This window comes from Vigna unguiculata, chromosome 5 (assembly GCF_037176805.1).
Source record: "Vigna unguiculata cultivar grain cowpea cultivar isolate G323 ecotype 2 chromosome 5, ASM3717680v1, whole genome shotgun sequence".
NCBI classification, from domain to species: Eukaryota; Viridiplantae; Streptophyta; class Magnoliopsida; order Fabales; family Fabaceae; genus Vigna; species Vigna unguiculata.
The window spans coordinates 10569048-10587621 of NC_140796.1; the positions used below are offsets into that span (position 1 = coordinate 10569048).

General features: G+C 30.8%; 2 protein-coding genes across 2 annotated transcripts; one reads left to right on the forward strand and one right to left on the reverse strand.

Annotated features, from left to right (window-relative positions):
- The first annotated feature begins 9371 nt into the window (after positions 1-9371).
- On the forward strand, positions 9372-11082 carry LOC114183533 (putative aquaporin PIP1-4). Its single transcript, XM_028070584.2, has 4 exons — positions 9372-9862; positions 9999-10294; positions 10404-10544; positions 10688-11082. The coding sequence occupies exons 1-4, from the start codon at positions 9529-9531 to the stop codon at positions 10778-10780; spliced, it is 864 nt and encodes a 287-aa protein (XP_027926385.1). The 5' UTR covers positions 9372-9528; the 3' UTR covers positions 10781-11082.
- A 2663-nt stretch (positions 11083-13745) lies between these two features.
- Positions 13746-17163, reverse strand: LOC114184843 (uncharacterized). Its single transcript, XM_085673251.1, has 2 exons — positions 14382-17163; positions 13746-14248 (listed from the first exon to the last, which is right to left on the reverse strand). The coding sequence occupies exons 1-2, from the start codon at positions 17161-17163 to the stop codon at positions 13941-13943; spliced, it is 3090 nt and encodes a 1029-aa protein (XP_085529377.1). The 3' UTR covers positions 13746-13940.
- Between the last annotated feature and the right edge of the window lie 1411 nt (positions 17164-18574).

Consider the following 18574-nt stretch of genomic DNA (forward strand, 5'->3'; position numbering starts at 1 on the left):
GCTAGTAACGTGTTCCGTTTCTAGTTTGAATACACTACCGCATTATGCAGATACATATTATGTGATTCTGATTTTTTCAAAACTAAATTTGATGGTTTTTATATTATAGACTCACATAATGTCCTTAATAATAATGTTTAAGCGTTGAACGTAGATCTTTCTTTCTCTCTCTAGCTGCGTCTTTGCAGGTTCTAAGGGGTCGAGGGGTTTTTTGAGCTCATGCTAATTGATCTGACATAAAAAATGGTATTACGTCTCGCATATAGTTAACAGAAAACGGTCACAAACCGCACAAACATCTATGTATAGTTAGGAGTCAGAGATTGAATATATCTTCTCAAAGAAGCAAGTGGGTCCATTCTATGTAATCAACAGATTGTTGCTGCACCGCAGAATCATATATATTAGAAAATGCCACCAACTTCTGCTAGAGTAATTAAAATCTTGATTGTTTTTAAATTGGGTTATAGTTTGCGTTTGGGCTTGGTGGAGGCTAATCATCTGAATTATTTATGGAAGCAGCAATCATAAAATTTGAAAATCATGACCTCCTGAGTGTGTTGAGAGTTGGAAAACTCATAGGTTATAATTGGAAGGGTACTTGTCAGAATTCATGGATATTATAACTGACATGTGAGATGAAAAGAGGCTAACAGTGTAATTGCTATACCTGCACATAAAGCTACTCAGCTAGAACAGTTTCACTGATAAATTGTACGAGTTATATATACTTTCTGTGTGGTTATAGTTATGGAGGATAATCATATAGGCTAGGTTGCTAGCCATGTGGACATGTCTATATGCAAGACATTCTTGATATGCATGGAGCCCCCGTGGGTATACTATGCACAGGTACATGTATTTTTTCTTCCGAATGTGTTGCTAGAGATTATCAACTATTTTTGTCTGGTTGGTAATCGAGTAGATCAAGATCATGAACTTCTGTGTGCTTAACCAAAATTTGACTCTTAACCAATAGTGTAAGGTTTCTTTGCGAACATAACTGTGATTTCATAAGTTATATTTGCCTGTTTGCAGCATGAAGAATCGTGACAAAATAACAACCTTAATTTAAAATGATAAAGGGTTAGTATGTGTTTTTTCGATGTGTAGAATGAGAACATGGATGGAAAATGTAAAATGGTAGAGTCTTGGTCTCCATGATGGTTAATCACACACAATGCTATCGTAAGACTTACACAAGCATGTTAAAAAAGATACTGGATCAACAAGATCTGAAGTTAATATATTGGAGCATCTTTAAGAAATTGTGCTTCTCAACCTTATCCTACTTTTGTTGCAGCTTCAATGGGGTCTGCCCCCTTATCTGTTTGGTGAAGAGAGAGAGAGAGAGTAGTTATTGCATATTGCTGTACATGTGAAATAATTAGCAACGATGAGAAGCAAAGGATTCTAAAGATTTTATGGATACTACATGCCCAAGTTTCTTTTTCCATCGGTCTATTCAATGCTTCAACCTGCTAAAACATCATTTGGATTAGTCGTGGTAAATAATGAGATGAGTTTGAATTTTTTTGGGGCTATGTGCGCAAGCGCATGATCATGTGTTGTTGTGTAGCACTTCAATTTATCCTTTCTTAGTATTGTACTGGTTATGTAGGTTGTTAAAGGTCCATTACCTTAAAGAAGAGTGTAATTATTGGGAGGGCACAGAAGCCAAATCAGAATTTTCTATGATCAAAGCAGAGGGGCCTTTATCAAAGTATAGTCTTTGACGCATGAAGGAGAAGATTACAAGAACTCTTTTTACTTGAGGGAGCATAATACAAGGTGGGTGCCACTTTGATATATGAATCATAAGGCCAATTTTGGAGATAATGCGTCAACACCTTACCCAACAATAATAACAAATCAATATTTAGGTAAAATAATAGATAGTCCTAGTAGTTGATGCTTTGGTTATAGTCGTTCAGAGATTGTAGTTCTAGATATATATAATATTGGTCTTACATATATAAGACATTTGACGTCATTTTTGTCCAAAAATCTTAAGATAATGTGGTTATTAGTCTTTTATCTTATATAATGTTTAATTTTGTTTATTTTATTCAATGTAAGACTTTGACTCACACTTAAATTATTTTTAACAAAAATTGATTTATAAGTTGAAGTTTGCATTTATTTATATATATTATAAATTGATCTTATGTCAAATCGATGTATATGTTCGCGGTGTAGAAAACTTACCCTTATTATAACGTTGCTGGAGAAAGAAAGGATCTTTTGAGTATGGAAAGGAAGAAGCTCTTGCTAACAGTACTACTGAGGTAGTTGGGTCCTCTAAGCTTAGCTGTGATAAGCTTCCATCCCCAACCTTCACATAGGATCCATTGCCACCTACAGATTCAATTAAAGGACTGTTCCAACTAGTGATTGAATTAAATTATTAAAGGTATGTTTGGGAGTTAGTTTTGATGGAAAATTGAAGGGGACATATATGAAACTTTTCTAGTTTTAAATTAAAAGAGTTTACATGGTGGTTATAGAAGAAAATAATAGTATTAATTTTTTGTAAATTTATATTTTTTTTTCTTAAACATTATCATAGCAAACATTCATTAAAACAAAAAAAAAAATTGTCTTGTTATTTATTTTCCCTCAAAACTTAAATCTTTAACACACACTATAAAATAGATAAAATGGTAAGCAAAATAGATAAATTTGAAGGCTAAGATGGTGAAGGGTTTAGGAATACATGAAGTTTAGGTATATATAGTCAAATTTTAATTAAGTTTAACAATATAATATGATTAATGTAACCGATCTCAACTAATTATATAATAATAATGACAAAAGTCTTATAATTAACTGAAGTTACTGATCTTAATTTACCATGTAAGTGTTTGATTCTCTGAGTTATAATATATATATAACTGAAGTTTATCTTATAATAGTTGTGAATTTGACTTTGTGGAACATCTATAAATAGAAACTGAGGGACCAAGTTGTAGAAGCTCATAGAAGAGAGAACTTGAGAGTTCGTAAGAAAAATCATTTGGATGGATCGAATATCGACATTGAAGGTGGTCCCTTGTGCTCAATTGACCCATTCCTAAGACAAAAAAAAAAACACCATTTTTTTTCTTCTTCTTCTTCACCTCAGTGTCCTCATCCACTTTATCTACTCTTGTTGAGACCTCACATTTCACCATCCCACGTGCCCTTGTATTCACTCTTTTACCAATTTTGTTTTTTCTTAAAGAATTGGATCTTGAATGAGAAGAAGCTCATAGTCACAAATTTAATCAATCTCAAGTTGTTTTTTTTTTCACATTTGTTTAGGATAAAAAGAAAGTAAAATCCAAATTAATTTTTTCATAATAAGTTTATATGATGTTTCATTTTCTCATTTTTACCTAATGTGAGACTTAAACTCACATTTAAATTCTCAACACGAATTACACGAGAGACTTTGTAAAAAATATATACAACTGTCAAAATAATATATATTCTATTGTACATACACACATTTGATGAGTGTGATTACATCATAATGATGTATCAACCCAATATTGCACAACTCAACTTATAAATTTGAGCTTTGATTCATTGAAGCTTCTTAAAGTTAGACAAAATTATTTGCAAGTTAGTATACAGAATTGAAAGCAATAATAACAATAATAATGTCCATTTTATAAAATGCACTTTTGATTTCCTCTTTAACACTTGAACCTTAGCTTTACTTTTTCCCATGCGTTTGGCTATGATTTCATATGTTTTTTTTTTTTTTAATTAACCTCGTTTCATTTGATCATCACAAGCTTTTGTTGTTGTTGTTGTTGCTTTATGTTTGTATGACTGAGGAACTATGTGATGGTGTGTCCAAAGATGCTACCTATCTTAGTGGCAAAACCTATTAATTGCATTTTCATAACTCACATATATGCATTGCACACCAATGTCATGTTTGCAATCAAAGTGTTTTGGCATGAAAGCATCATCTAATGGAAAGGTTGGTGAATTTTTCCCTCATTTTGCTTGCAGTCAAACTTTGATGGGTAATCATGCACTCTCTTTGTCTCATACACAAACCCTAAATCAGGAGCAAGATAAGAGAAAAGAAAAAAAAGAGGCAAAAGGGAAATAATTATAACAGTGACAAAGCTATACCTTCATTTTCCAAAGATAATGAGTTAAAAGCTGATGCCCATTCAACTTGGCAATAAAGCACAGATCATCATGAGTAGAAAACAGTGACAGAGAAAAGAAAAAGAAAAATATTTCTGTCTGGAATGGAATTGTTTATATCTTCCTAAAATATTTGATTTGATTTGTAATCAAATTTGTGTTTCAAATGTTAATTTAATTTTCAAAACCATAAGTTTTGTTTGACTATTTTGTATAAATCATATCAAATCAACTAAAGTTTGTCTTCCTCGGAAAGGCTTCCTCAGAGACAAATCCTATTTCGATGGTTCTTATGTTTGGACACATCCATATACATATAAAAATTGACTCTTTCACTTTGGTAAATAACTTATGCAATTAACAAACTAAATCCAAAGTAGTTTCATTTTTAAGATTTGTAAACCTAATAATGCTTGGTTTCAAAGTCTACTCGAATATTAATTTGAATGAGTTTGAAATCAAATGAAATCAAGTCCCTGATTTAAAGATTCAAAATATATACACAATGTTTCTCTTTTGTGAAAAGTTTAGGGTTTTTTTGAAAGATGATTGGAAGTTGTGTGAATGGTGAAGTGAGATTGTTCCCTTCTTCTTCCAATTTCGCTCTCAATGTCTTCCCACCATGCTTTGCCTCCTTTCTTCTTTCCATTGCACGAGTGGATTGCACAAATAGTGGCAGACATCAATAACCAGACAAGTAGCCGCAACACCAAAACCAATTTGCTTCCATCAAATTAAAGAGATTCCAAAATATTGAAGTCAACATTGCACTTTATTGGATTCCAACGTGTATATATATATATATATTTTCAGTTGTTCTTTAATTATATAATCCCCAATGGAAAACAAAATGAAAAAAAAAAAAAACATAAGGGATAGGTGAAATTAACCAAATAATAACTTTCATTATGAAATAGTTAAGTTGGTGTGATCTTTTGTCCTTTTTTATATATTTTTTTCTAACATGCTTGTATTGGTTTTGTCACATACATTTAAATAATCTCAGAAGGAATATTCTGCCAACATTCCACAAGTGCAGATTTGGACTTCACATAGTAATTGCAACGCACTAGCATCTATTTTATTAAGAAGCTATAGGATTTAAAATTTAGAAAAAAGAAGAAGCAACTATATAGTGCTAGGTGTTTTGCTTTAAAGGGAAAGAGTATATATATATATATTTCAAAGTAGTGCGTTTTTGTTTTTTGTTTTACTAGTAATTTAAAACATATTAAATTTAGAGAGATTATGTTACTTCAAAACCCCTTTTACAGTGTATCTTAACAACTTATGGCTTTAAGTAAAAGTTAATCTAATTTGATTGTCTGACAAAATCAAGAGGAAAGATGAAAGCATAAGTCAAATCTATCTTTGAAATATGCATATGAAAGCAAAAATACTGAAAATAGTGTAACTGAAAAATAGTATGCTTTTCATATTCTTCTCGTGTATGTATTAATGAAAAAAAAAAGGAGAGAAAAAAACAACATTAAAATAAAATGTATCGGTGAAGTGTAGCCTCAATTTGGGGAAAAAAATGTTTGGTTAAGTTACGTTTGGCAAGGAAGTTCTTCATTAGTTGTTGAGAAGCTTGAGTTGGTGTATGTTTTTTATTTTGTGAAAAGGAACAAAACCTAGGTTGGCTTTAGTAGACAGTGGTTTGGGCTTCAAATGGATCAGGCCTATAATTGCAATGTTCTTCAACTTTTTATTTATTATTTTATTTTGGTAATCTAACCATAAAATAAGGAAAAAAAGATTAAACATATTCCTTAAAAATATATTAAAGTTTGATTTTACTCAAATTAAAACCACTTAATTTTAGTCTCCTATTTTCATAGTCATTTTTTGATGACACTGTTAGTTTGAGTGAATGGAAATAAGAGGCCATTCACATGTAGTTTAACAGTTTCACATTAGGCACTAAAGCTAAATTTTTATACATTTACAAGGACAAAAAAAATGTATCATGTTGAATTAATTTTTAAGTGACACCAAATAATGTAATTAAGTGAATAAATATAATGCCACTTAACATTACAATTTTACTTTGTAAGCTATAAATCATTTTGAGAGTAAGAAATATTGATAAGAAGAAATTAGCTATATTATTTGTTCTTAATAAGACCAAATTAGAGATATATTAACATTTGTAAAAAAGGTTAAAACATTTCTGAATGAAAAAAAAATGTGATACAATTGATATTGAGTTAACATTTATTTCTCTAAATTATAGTGTATGCACTATTAAACGGACGCATGTTTAGAACTTTTACATTTAATTAATTTTAAGTTATATTAATAAAAATGAAATTTAAAATATTGGTTATGAAAATATTTGGCAATATAAATGGTTTCGCAACTTACTACTCTCAGTATATAATTATGGTAGATAAAAAATATACGAGAACAGATGTGATAACTAATAAATAAAATATAAAACATAATTTTAACTGATTAACTTATAATGTGGTCACAAATTTTTTATAAAAGATTTCGGTTTAATAAATTACACACATACAATAAATACTAGCGATAGATTGATTTGAAAATTATCATAGTCTTATCATTTATAATAAAAATGAAAAATTCATGTAATTATATTATTATTAATTATTGTTTGACTTGGTAAACACGTGAATTTTACAACTCATCCTACTACATTAAATCTACAATTTCTCCTACCACACTTCTTTGTATATTGTTTTATCAGTTTTCTATTTTTCTTTCAAATTTTTGGGACATAGATTGTAATAATTCAACCTTTTTTATGGACTCAAATATATGGTGGATTCAGATACATCTCTTATAAATTTTATAAATAATAAATATTGAAATTTATGACATATATATTAAATTTAATTTTAGAATTGAAAAACATTTTTTAATTATTCTTTACGATTATTTCTTGGTTTCGTTCACAGACGTGTGTTTTTTCATTTTACTTGTTTTCCTCGTTGGGTAATTTTCCCCTATAATGATCATGTTCCTTAAAGTGAAGTAACTTATGGTTGCACGTTTTCTACTATTTCGTCTCTTTCAAATTTTATCTTAAAGTTATATTCTATGTTTACTTGTAGCAACCTTTTTAATATCTGGAACTACTTCATTTCTAATTAATGCATAACTGTTTATTCCCTTTCCATAAATTTAGGTCAACACACGCTCGTGTATTACATGGAAATATTATTCTGCAAATATTGAATACGGCATTGACTTTCCCTTTAGAATTAAATGTAACGTGTATTTAGCTATCAGTAAATATTTCTTGCGCATTGGCTGAACTTGCATTTAAAACACTTTTAGACTATTTAATTCCAAATATCTTTTCTGTTCGAGATCCATATTTCGAATTCAACAATTCATAATATATATATATATATATATATATATATATATATATATATATATATATATAATTATTTTCAAAAGTTACCATTAAATTGATCTAGAGGAGTAAAATTTTTACTGAAAGTTATAGGGGTGTAGGTAGTAATTATTTTGTGCAGGGAGCAAAACCTTGGTTCAGTAATCAAAGACCAGCAAGCTAGTGGGTAAGACTGAACCAGATTAGATCTCCACTTTGGTTTACCCTCATTTCAATTTGGGGCTTTTCTTCCTGTACGTCCTTTTGTCTTCCTGCACCCCCGTAAAATCTATAATTCCAAATTACCCCTTATTAAAATAATAATAAAAACTCTTGCCTTTTTTTAATATTTTCTGGATTGAGTATTTGGGAAGGTATTTCTAGATATGAAAATACTTTCCGAAAAATTCAATCTATAAAATGTATAAAAAAATTATATTTTAGATCAAGTGATTTAGATGATATTTGGAGATTCAAAAATACTTTCTAGAGAGACAAATATAGAATTATGTTAATTATTGTATTAGGAGGTGTAAACTCTCTCTTTTTTTAGTAAAGAGGTCAAGAAAAAAGATTTTGTAATGTATTATGTAGCATTGTTTCAACAATAACATCCTCTAAATACGAGAATGGTCAACAACTAGAAAATACAATTATTAGAAATTGTATGAAAAATAATAAACAAGAAGAAATAAAAAATGTAAAGAGTTTTATCTTACAAAAAAAATAGTGTTGAAATATCTTAAAATGCTAAACAAATTTTTATTAATTATTAATGTAAAAATAATATAAAATTAAATATGTTTGTAGTCCCTAAATTTGAATGTGAAATTGAAATTTGTTCTTATATAAAATTTTAATACATTTTGGTCTTAAAATTTTAGAAATAAAGAGATATAATCTTCGTAACTCAACAAAGTTTATTTGTTTACGTGGTAAATAACGTTCCAAGCTGACATTTGAGTTTAAACATGTCAAATGTGTAAACAACTCAAAAATCAGTTCGAAACGTCGTGGATATATCAGAGAAATTTAATATAGTTGGATTTATAAGACTATATCTATTTACTTTTAAATTTTTAGTACCAAATTATATCAAGATTTAAAATATAGGCAAATTTTAATTTTGCATCAAAATTTAGAAACTAAAAATATATTTAACTTAATAATAGAAATTATTGACATGTAATAAATATATTTCATAAAACGGATGCGAGATTTGTTACTTTTAGAGTTGAAGGTATATAATGAATGAATTGGTGTAACCACTACTTTTAATTAAATTCCTTGATTCTTTATTAAATTCCTTGATTCTTTAAATCAAGATACATTTCATCTTTAAAAAGTAAAAATACAACGTACTTATGATTTTTTTTTAAAATGCATGAAATCATTCAAATTCTTATAAATCTATAAAATTCTTAATATTATGATTTTGCATATTCCTTAAAATTCAAATTCTAAATTCTAACCTTTTATTAATTTAAAAAAAAAATCATTATTGCTAGAAAATCTTTCTAACTTCTGTATGTCTTTTGTAATGCTAAAAAGTGTTCTGAAATTCGACGGTCCTTACAAAAAAGAAAAAAAAAAAGTAAATAGTCTCTTGTATGGAGATTTAATTTCTTAAACCGAGCTTATACAACAGCATACGCGTGGAGGAACCATTATAGTGGCAGAGACTTTTTTATCGACAAGCACATTTCAATGTGACAGTGGTTTCCTCTATCATTTACCTTCCTATAATGATTATTTTCTATGGCAAGTTTTGAGAACTTGCTTTGAAAGTGAAGAGTAAAAGGAATGGTGAAGAAGCAAAGTGATGCTCTCAAGGAAAGAAACTAAAAAGACAAGTCACCAAACCAGAAAGCACCCTAGCCTCACTCCACAAACACCATTCATTCATAGCAGCTTCATAAAATCCTTACGACTATATATTAAGATTTCACTGGTTAGTGGTTACTCACCAGACACAAGCCTAAGCTTAGAACACAGTTGAAGTTGCACTGAAAATGGAGGGGAGAGATGAGGATGTGAGGGTAGGAGCCAACAGGTATGGGGAGAGGCAACAAATAGGAACAGGTGCACAGACACAAGATGGCAAAGACTACAGAGAGGCTCCTCCAGCTCCATTGTTTGAGCCTAGAGAGTTAACATCATGGTCTTTCTACAGAGCAGGAATAGCAGAATTTGTGGCCACATTCTTGTTTCTTTATGTCACAGTTTTGACTGTGATGGGTGTGGGAAAATCTCCCAACAAGTGTTCCACAGTTGGTGTTCAAGGCATTGCTTGGTCATTTGGTGGAATGATCTTTGCCCTTGTCTACTGCACTGCTGGTATCTCAGGTTAGAAATGGAAGCAAACTCAGTACTTATAATACTATATTCTATGAGTATATGAGCTTGATTTTCAGTGAATTGGTATGCTTGTGGACTGTAATATATAGTTGTATGATTGCTTTTGTGATTTTTATGAATGAAGGGGGTCACATTAACCCAGCTGTGACATTTGGGTTGTTCTTGGCACGCAAGTTATCTCTCACTAGGACAGTGTTCTACATGATCATGCAGTGCTTAGGAGCTATCTGTGGGGCTGCTGTGGTCAAGGGATTCCAATCAAACCAATATGAGAGGCTTGGTGGTGGTGCCAACACTCTCAGTAAAGGATACTCTAAAGGTGATGGCCTTGGAGCAGAAATTGTAGGCACGTTTATTCTGGTTTACACTGTTTTCTCAGCCACAGATGCAAAACGAAATGCTAGAGACTCGCATGTTCCAGTGAGCAATACTTTCCCAACAATGCATCTTTTGTATTCAACTATATCAAATTTGTAATGTAACATTTGTGTTCTATGATAATCTAATGATACACATGTGAATGTGGTAGATTTTGGCACCTTTGCCTATTGGTTTTGCGGTCTTTCTGGTGCACTTGGCTACAATTCCTATCACAGGGACCGGCATCAACCCTGCTAGAAGTTTAGGTGCTGCTCTTATTTACAACAAGGACCAAGCTTGGGATAATCACGTGAGATAAAATTCATCCTTAAATTTTATTAGAAGTTTTCTTCTTTATCTGTCATTTCAATTCAAGTTAACTATTTTATCTGTTGTACACAACCAGCAAAAAAAGTGCAAAGATTTTATGCGACTGATTTTACTTTGGTGCAGTGGATCTTCTGGGTTGGGCCTTTTGTTGGGGCAGCACTTGCAGCTTTATACCATCAGATAGTGCTGAGGGCCATTCCTTTTAAATCAAAATGATGCAAAATTGAAGCAAAGCCTTAAAAGTAGTATCTGGTATAGCCTAAAACTGGGTACTCACAACAAAGAAGATGCTTCTACTTCTGCCACTTTTAATTTTCTACTTTTAACAGTTCAAAACTTGTGTTCTTGGAGATCAAATCGAACTTATGGAAAATGTGGTTGGACTGGTTTATTTCTTTACTGCTTACTGTAATTTATCTTCCAAAAGCATATCAAGGACTGTCGGGTTAAATATAAGTACACTGTAATATAAGTTTTGTCTATGGTATTGAATAATTACTATCATCTTCTATTCGTAATATATGATTCCTATTTCAGTCCATCGGTTCTCAATCGTCACTATGTCAAAGATTGAGAGAAAAATCGAAGAAACCCACAAAGGATTTATCGCATTTATCGGAAATAAAAGTGAGTCAAAATCCATATAAGATAAAAATGACAAAATTAAATAATATATAAGAGAAAATATATGTCTTTAAGGTATAGAGTCGAATGTTTATTTGAACAATTTTCAGGTAATGTTGTGTTATCTTCACTCGAGTAACTTGGTCGTCAACCAATTAGTGTAGGGTCGAACTTTTACTTAAATAATTTCCTAGTATAGTTCCATGTTCTTTTAATTAAGAACGCCTAATAACGGTCCAATCTCCTTTAGATTTGTTTAGTACAATCTATAATTTCATTGCTTTATAATTTTAGATTAAAAGTAGTATAAAATGTCTTAGGATAAAAAGATGTTATATATATATATATATATATATATATATATATATTATAATATAGGACAATGATACTTTAAAATCACTCCCATATGATACTATCCTTTATTACCTTTCTCTCAGTTTTTTTTTTTAAATACAAAAGTTCACTATTATTAGGACCATTTATTCATACAGAGGGTTGTCAAATGACATTTTTCCTTTTCACATAATTATTTCCTATAATATATACCTAATTCAACCCTCTATAAAATAATAACCCTTCAACATTAAGACATTTTCATTTAAGCATTTATTTGGATAATACATAATTTTCTTATTGTTCTTGCAAAAAGGTACCCTGGTATGATTTTAGGATTTTTAGCTAGAGCATTTAATATTGAGTCTTTTCTTTCATAACGAGAGATATGTATTTTATAAGCCTTAGTTGCTTTAGTATCTCCAAAAGGATCTGTCTGTGCCAACCATCAACCTAACCTGTGTCGATGGTTGACATGGGCCGACAGATGTCGGTCATTTGTCCGACCCTTGTCAGCTAGCACGTTTCTAACATTGGACTGGGCCGACCTATGTCTTTTGTTGGTTTGGGTTGGCTCAAACATGCCCGTGTCGGTTTTCAGCCCGTGTAAGCTCGACACTTGTTGGCAGTTGCCCCAGTTTTGCCCGTGTTGATTGTTGCCCCCCGACCGGTTCATGTCCTCCCTCTGCCAAGGCTGACCTATGTCTTCCATCAGCCCGACCCAATCAGTTAGACTTAACCTTCGGTTCAAACCAACGCAAGATGGCTCTGACTCAAACTCAAAGTATTGTTTTAGGGGACAAGTCCACCTTAACTTTTGGCCCTAACTCACTTCTGATGGGACTTTAGGAGTTGGAAATTTTTTTTGGTCCCACATTTGGGGTCCTTTAAAAAGGGGCTTAATGAAAAGTGGGTGAGGACTGACCATGGACCATCAATCAAATTGACACTTCTAAGTGTACAATGTGTCATTCATGGCGGTAATGACTCCCACTAATTGGTGACTCTGGACGGGTCTTCCGAGTTGTACTACCAGATCCACAAGGAAAATGGATGATCAAGGCTATACGGTTGTCGTTTATTGAAGATTTCACTAAATAGAAACTTCCATGTTCGATGGACTTGTCCTAAAGGTAAAATCTCACAATTTGTTCAATGAATACAATGATTATTAGATTTATTTGTTTAGTCTTTACTGTTATGATTGTTTTGAATAATTTTGAATGAAGTTGGTTCTCAATTTTTTTTCAATGAAACTAGTTTTTACAATTGATTTTAAACGGTGAAATTGGTTTCACAAAGTTATTTTCATTATATTGCTACTTTTAATACAATTGTTATTGTATCTGATCGCTATTTTTGTTTATATTAACAAGGATGACCGAAAACTAGATGATGACAACTTTATAGATGAACACGCTTCTTACGGTTTAGAGGAGATTAAAGAAGAGTTTCACGATTAGGTTAAAGGTTTTGCCGAAGTGTTATATGGTTGAGGAAATTTTTGGTACAACAATCTGATTAACAGTTTGTTGAAGGCAATTTGAATTGACAAGGTGTGTCGAAAAGGTGTGGTGACAGTTTGCCTGAGGTTTTGAAGGTTAGCATAAACTCTGGTTTAAGAAAAATAGAAATCACTTTTATGATTTGAAAAGAATAAAATAACAATATTTATATTTTATCTTTAAAATGGATTTGGTTTTCTGATGATTCTGAAATTATTTTCAAACTTTAAAAAGACTATTTTTAATATCTTTATCTTTTTTATCTTTTGTTGGCATAACAGTATATAAGAGTTAAGATCAATTACTTTTAAGTATAATTTTCATACACAATCAATTATATGTTATGAAGCATGAACATAAATACGGACATCTGATACCATATATAAATACAAACATAAACATTATCATCACACGATAATTCTTACTAACATGACTTTATCAAGTCCCTTTGGTGTTCACCTATTACAGTTCAAGGCAGTGGTTTTCACACAAAATAACTTCTCGAAATATGTCCACGATTTTGATAAATATTACAAACTCCACATTCACTTTAACCCCATTCACAAGACTCAATACTATTTATATTTATCAAAAATAAATCCAAAGTAAAAAATGCCCAATAAATTCAAAGTCTGTCAGAACAAGTTGTATATGAAATTAAAACCAATTTCAATTCAAAATGTAAATCACGAGCTTAAAATATTTTGCCACACCAAGGCCCTATATAAATAGGGAACCTTTTTTATTAAACAAACCACAACACAAAACTGAATATACCAATTAAACAACACAAGACAATAATAGTTAAGAAATATCAAGACTAAAAATAAAATTACAATGCAATGCATATTCGGTAAATTCAACCTTTCAACTTCCTTCAACACGATGTGGAATCAATTGAATGAAGATGACTTCTACTTTGAAAAGTAGTTGGCAACTTGGTCCATGGTAGGGCGAGAACGAGGATTTTCAGTCAAGCAAGCATTTGTCATGTTTATAATCGAATCTATCTCCTTAGCAATAGGTTCTGCAGGATGTGGCAGACGTTCATCTAACTTACTCATCAATGAAGAAATATCATTTGTTGACTCCATCACATTCCATGAAGACGCTAACGAAGTTACAAACTCTCCAGGGTGCTCTCCAAAAACTATTTCCAGTGCCAATACCCCAAAGCTATACACATCGCATTTTTCATTTATTTCCATTGTGTACGCAAGTTCTGTACCAAATTAAAAGAGTTATCATAATATTTCACAAAAATAAACCTATCAAATCTTTCGGAACAAATATAAAACTAACCAAGTAAAGTTACAGAATCATTATAGTCTGAGTATAAAAGAAGAAAGGAATACCTGGAGCAGCATATCCAAAAGTTCCCACGAATGAGGTCCAATTGGTTGAACTAGGATTAAGAAGCTTGGCTGTTCCAAAATCTGAGACATGAGCCACATACTCCAAATTCAAAAGAATATTCTTACTTGATATATCTCGATGAACAATTGGAGGTGAACAATCATGATGCATATAGCTTAAAGCATTTGCTACACCTTTAATGGCATCAACCCTCCTTTCCCAATTGAATGCAATTGCCTCTTCATCATCTTTTAAAATCTTATCTATGCTTCCCCTTTCCAAGAACTCGTACACCAAAAATGAGAATCGGGAATGAGAACAATACCCATATAACTTCACAATGTTACGGTGTCGAATCTCATTCAAAGCTTGAATTTCACTTCTGAAAGCTTTAACATTGCAAATTTCTCCATCTTGTACTGAATGGAGTTTCTTAACGGCAAGAACTTGACCTGTTTGTAATTCAGCTTTGTAAACACTTCCCTGTCCTCCAACTCCAATGAGATGTTTGTTGTCAAACTCTTCTGTGGCTTCAATTATGTTCTCATACACCATCTTTCCATCAAAACTCCATATCGAAAATAGATTTTGACCTGGTGATTCTTCATCTTGATGTTCTTTTGTCTTTGAGCTTCGATAAAGATAATATGAGACTCCGAAGAAAAATAATGCTAGCGTGGAAGTGCCCAAACCAATGGGTAAAAATACCAATATGACTCTATTACTCTTATGATTTTCATATTTGTGAGGTGATGTTGGACATGGTTCCAAGCCTGAGACATTACCACACAAGCCTTTATTGTTTCTCAATGCTTCAATTGTAGCCGTATTGAAGGCTGAAATGTTCGGAAGTGGACCCTCTAATTGGTTATATGATACATCAATAGATATCAAGCTTATCATCTCATTAAGGCTGGAGAGATCCCCTGAAAGATAATTGTGTGAGAGATTTAACGTTTCTAAGCTTTTCAACTCTCCAAGCAGTGTTGGTATTTTTCCACTCAAAGTGTTCATGCTAAGATCGAGACTTTGAAGATGTATTAATTTACCAAACTCGGATGAAATATTTTCTGTAAATTTATTTCGACTCAAATTTAAGTGTAATAACTTGACCAAATTACCAAGTTGAGTTGGAATTAAGCCAGAAAAACTATTTGATCCAAGGTCTAAAGTGTCAAGATCTAGCAATGATGCTATTTGTATAGGAACATTTCCTGAAAGATTATTATTATTGAGAGAGAGCTTGAATAAGTTGGTCAAATTACCTAAATCTTCAGGAATGTCTCCTACGAGGTGATTTGAAGACAATTCAAGTACATGTAAATTGGTTGCCAGAGTTAGTTCTTTTGGAATGCTTCCAGATAGATTATTGTTGGAGATTTTGAGGCTCGTGAGATTATGACATTTTCCCCATTTTGTGGAAAGATGGCCATAAAAGTTATTATCACTGAGTTCTATGTAATCCAAGTTTGGATATACACCAAAATCCTCTGTTATATTTCCTGTCAATTGGTTTTGTTGAAGCCTAACTCTAATGAGACTGAAGCAATTCTTCAAACTCTTGGGTACTGCACCTGTGAAAAAGTTACTAGCAACACCAAAACATATCAACTTTCCACTAATGCAAACATTGTGAGGCAATTGACCAATGAAATTATTGTCATATAATTGCAAATTTTCTAGGTTGTTAAGCATATTCATTTGTATTGGGATGCGTCCACTAAGCTTATTTGAGAATAAAGCAAGTGTGGTGAGCTTTGTCAAGTTACCAATAGTGGAAGGAATTGTTCCAGAGAGTTTGTTTCTGTCAAGGCGAATAGAATCCAAATTGACCAAGTTACCGATGGAAGATGGGATTGGTCCAGAGAGATTATTACCTAGCAATTGGATCGTCAAAAGAGAATGGAGTTTTCCCACTTCATTAGGAATGGAACCAGATAAATAGTTGCCATACAAGTAGACAAATAATAAATTGCTCAGATTTCCAATTGTAGGGGGGATTGTACCTGACAAAAGGTTCTCGGACAAATCAAGTTGATACAAATGTGTTAGCATTTCAATTTCTTGAGGAATATTTCCATAAAGGTTGTTCAAGGAAAAATCTAGAATTAACAGACTGGTCAAATTTCCAATAGATTTTGGAATAGACCCTGTGAGACTGCAATTCCGAAAGCTAAGATATGACAAGAATGATAGCTTTCCAATAGAATTTGGGATAGTCCCCGTGAGATTGGCAAATCGAATGGTAATCTCTCTCAAATTCTTTAATTCACCTATTTCTTCAGGAATAGAACCATCAAAAACATTGCTTTCCAAATATAAAATTTGAAGACTGACCAACCGAGTTATTTGAGAAGGAATTGGTCCAGTGAGATGATTGTGACTTAAATCAAGATGAGTGAGTTTGGACAACACCCCAACTTGAGGAGGAATACTTCCACCGAAGAAGTTATGACTGATATCTAGAGTGAGGATGTTTGGAAGTGATGAAAAGTTGAGAGTTTGAAGCGTACCACTTAATCCAATGTTTGTAAGATTGATGTTGGAGACTGATCCTGTGTGGTCAGAAGCAATTCCAAGCCAATTGCATGAAGTATTGCCATTATTCCATGAAGATAGCAACTTTTGACTTGGGTTGTGAAGGCTTGCTTTCCACTTCAACAAAGCGTTGGCTTCTGTGTGTTGAAGTGAGAGTGAGGAAGAGAATGGTGCATGGAGAGAAATGACCATTAGAAGTAGAAACAGACATAATGACTGAAGCGTTGGAAATAAGAACACCATGGCTGCTGTGGATCAATTCTCCAATCACTGATTCTCTATATTGGAGAAGATGCTTCAACCTTCTGCATATACATATTAATATACAATCAAGTAATAAAAATAATTCAATTTTAACAATACAATCAAATATGATAAAAATGCGAACAAGTTATATTTCTGCTAGGATTATAATATAGATCTCAATTGGTAAAAATTTTATTCCTTTAGGAGATGCCATTATATATTAATTTTAAAAATCTTAAAATAAAATTTAAATTCACCCCATTATTAATAATTAAAATTAACTAATTAAACTATGGGCAGATAAGAAGTGAATGAAATCAGTATTTTTTTTATTGTTAAATAACAATAACAAACTTCGACACAATTTTTTCCCACTGGTTAGTAATAAACAAAGATTTTTATATATACAATGCTTTTAATTTTACTTTTTAAATAACTTTATTTTTAAATTTAAATAGATATTTATAATAAAAAATATTTATCTAATAAAAAATAATTTTCCATAATAAAAATTAAAAATCATTTATTTTTCTACATTTTTTCCCTTAAAATCATTGTTTTTATTTTATAATTTAATAATATTTGTTATTTTAACAATATTATATATATTATTATGTAAAAAAGAATTCATTCTCTTAATATATATACATTTTTTATTTTTTAATAAATAATTTTTTTAATTAAGATAATTATTTTATCAATCTTATTTATTAAGTGTTTTTTTTTTTAATTTTTTAACCCTTTTTTCTATATTTTTTTAATTTAATTTATTTTTTAAAATAAAATAATTATTTATAATAAAAAGGTGACATATGATAAAAAAAATATTTATATCAAAGTTATAAAAATAATTTATTTTTATTTTTATAATTATAATTATAATTTTATTATTTTTTATTAATCAGAAACTATCATTTACTTTTCTGTAGTATGAATAAGGTAAGTTATTTTTTCTATATTCACATTAGTATGACGCGACCAACTCGTGTTAATCGTGTTGGTAGAATTTTTCACATTGGGAAATTTCTTTTAGTTCAATTTTGAGTACCAATAATAAAAAATAATTACATCCCAATTTGTTTTTTCTTCCTCAATTTTTTTCTTAATGTTTCCTCAAACTGATAATATTAAACTTAAATAATTAGAACATATTAAAATATTGTGAGATCATGAATAAAAATTATAAAAATTATTTACATTATTTATCTTGTTTAACCCTTTTACAGAATAATATAATCTAAGTTAAATAAGAATATTATGTATGACAAAAACTTTCCATAATTACTTTTCTTTATCGGCACATAATCAATATTCATTTTGTTACATAATATGATGGAATATATCTATAAACCATCGTCTTGTTATAAATACATAATTTAATGTTATCTATAAATATATAAAAATATTC

Excerpts from the sequence above, each read along its gene's own strand:
- LOC114184843 (XM_085673251.1), bottom strand. The coding sequence starts at position 17,163 with ATGGTGTTCTTATTTCCAACGCTTCAGTCATTATGTCTGTTTCTACTT. Across the intron at positions 14,249-14,381 it reads TTTTGGATATGCTGCTCCAG|AACTTGCGTACACAATGGAA; the intron begins GTATTCCTTTCT and ends AATTTGGTACAG.
- LOC114183533 (XM_028070584.2), top strand. The coding sequence starts at position 9,529 with ATGGAGGGGAGAGATGAGGATGTGAGGGTAGGAGCCAACAGGTATGGG. Across the intron at positions 10,295-10,403 it reads CTAGAGACTCGCATGTTCCA|ATTTTGGCACCTTTGCCTAT; the intron begins GTGAGCAATACT and ends TGAATGTGGTAG. Across the intron at positions 10,545-10,687 it reads ACCAAGCTTGGGATAATCAC|TGGATCTTCTGGGTTGGGCC; the intron begins GTGAGATAAAAT and ends ACTTTGGTGCAG.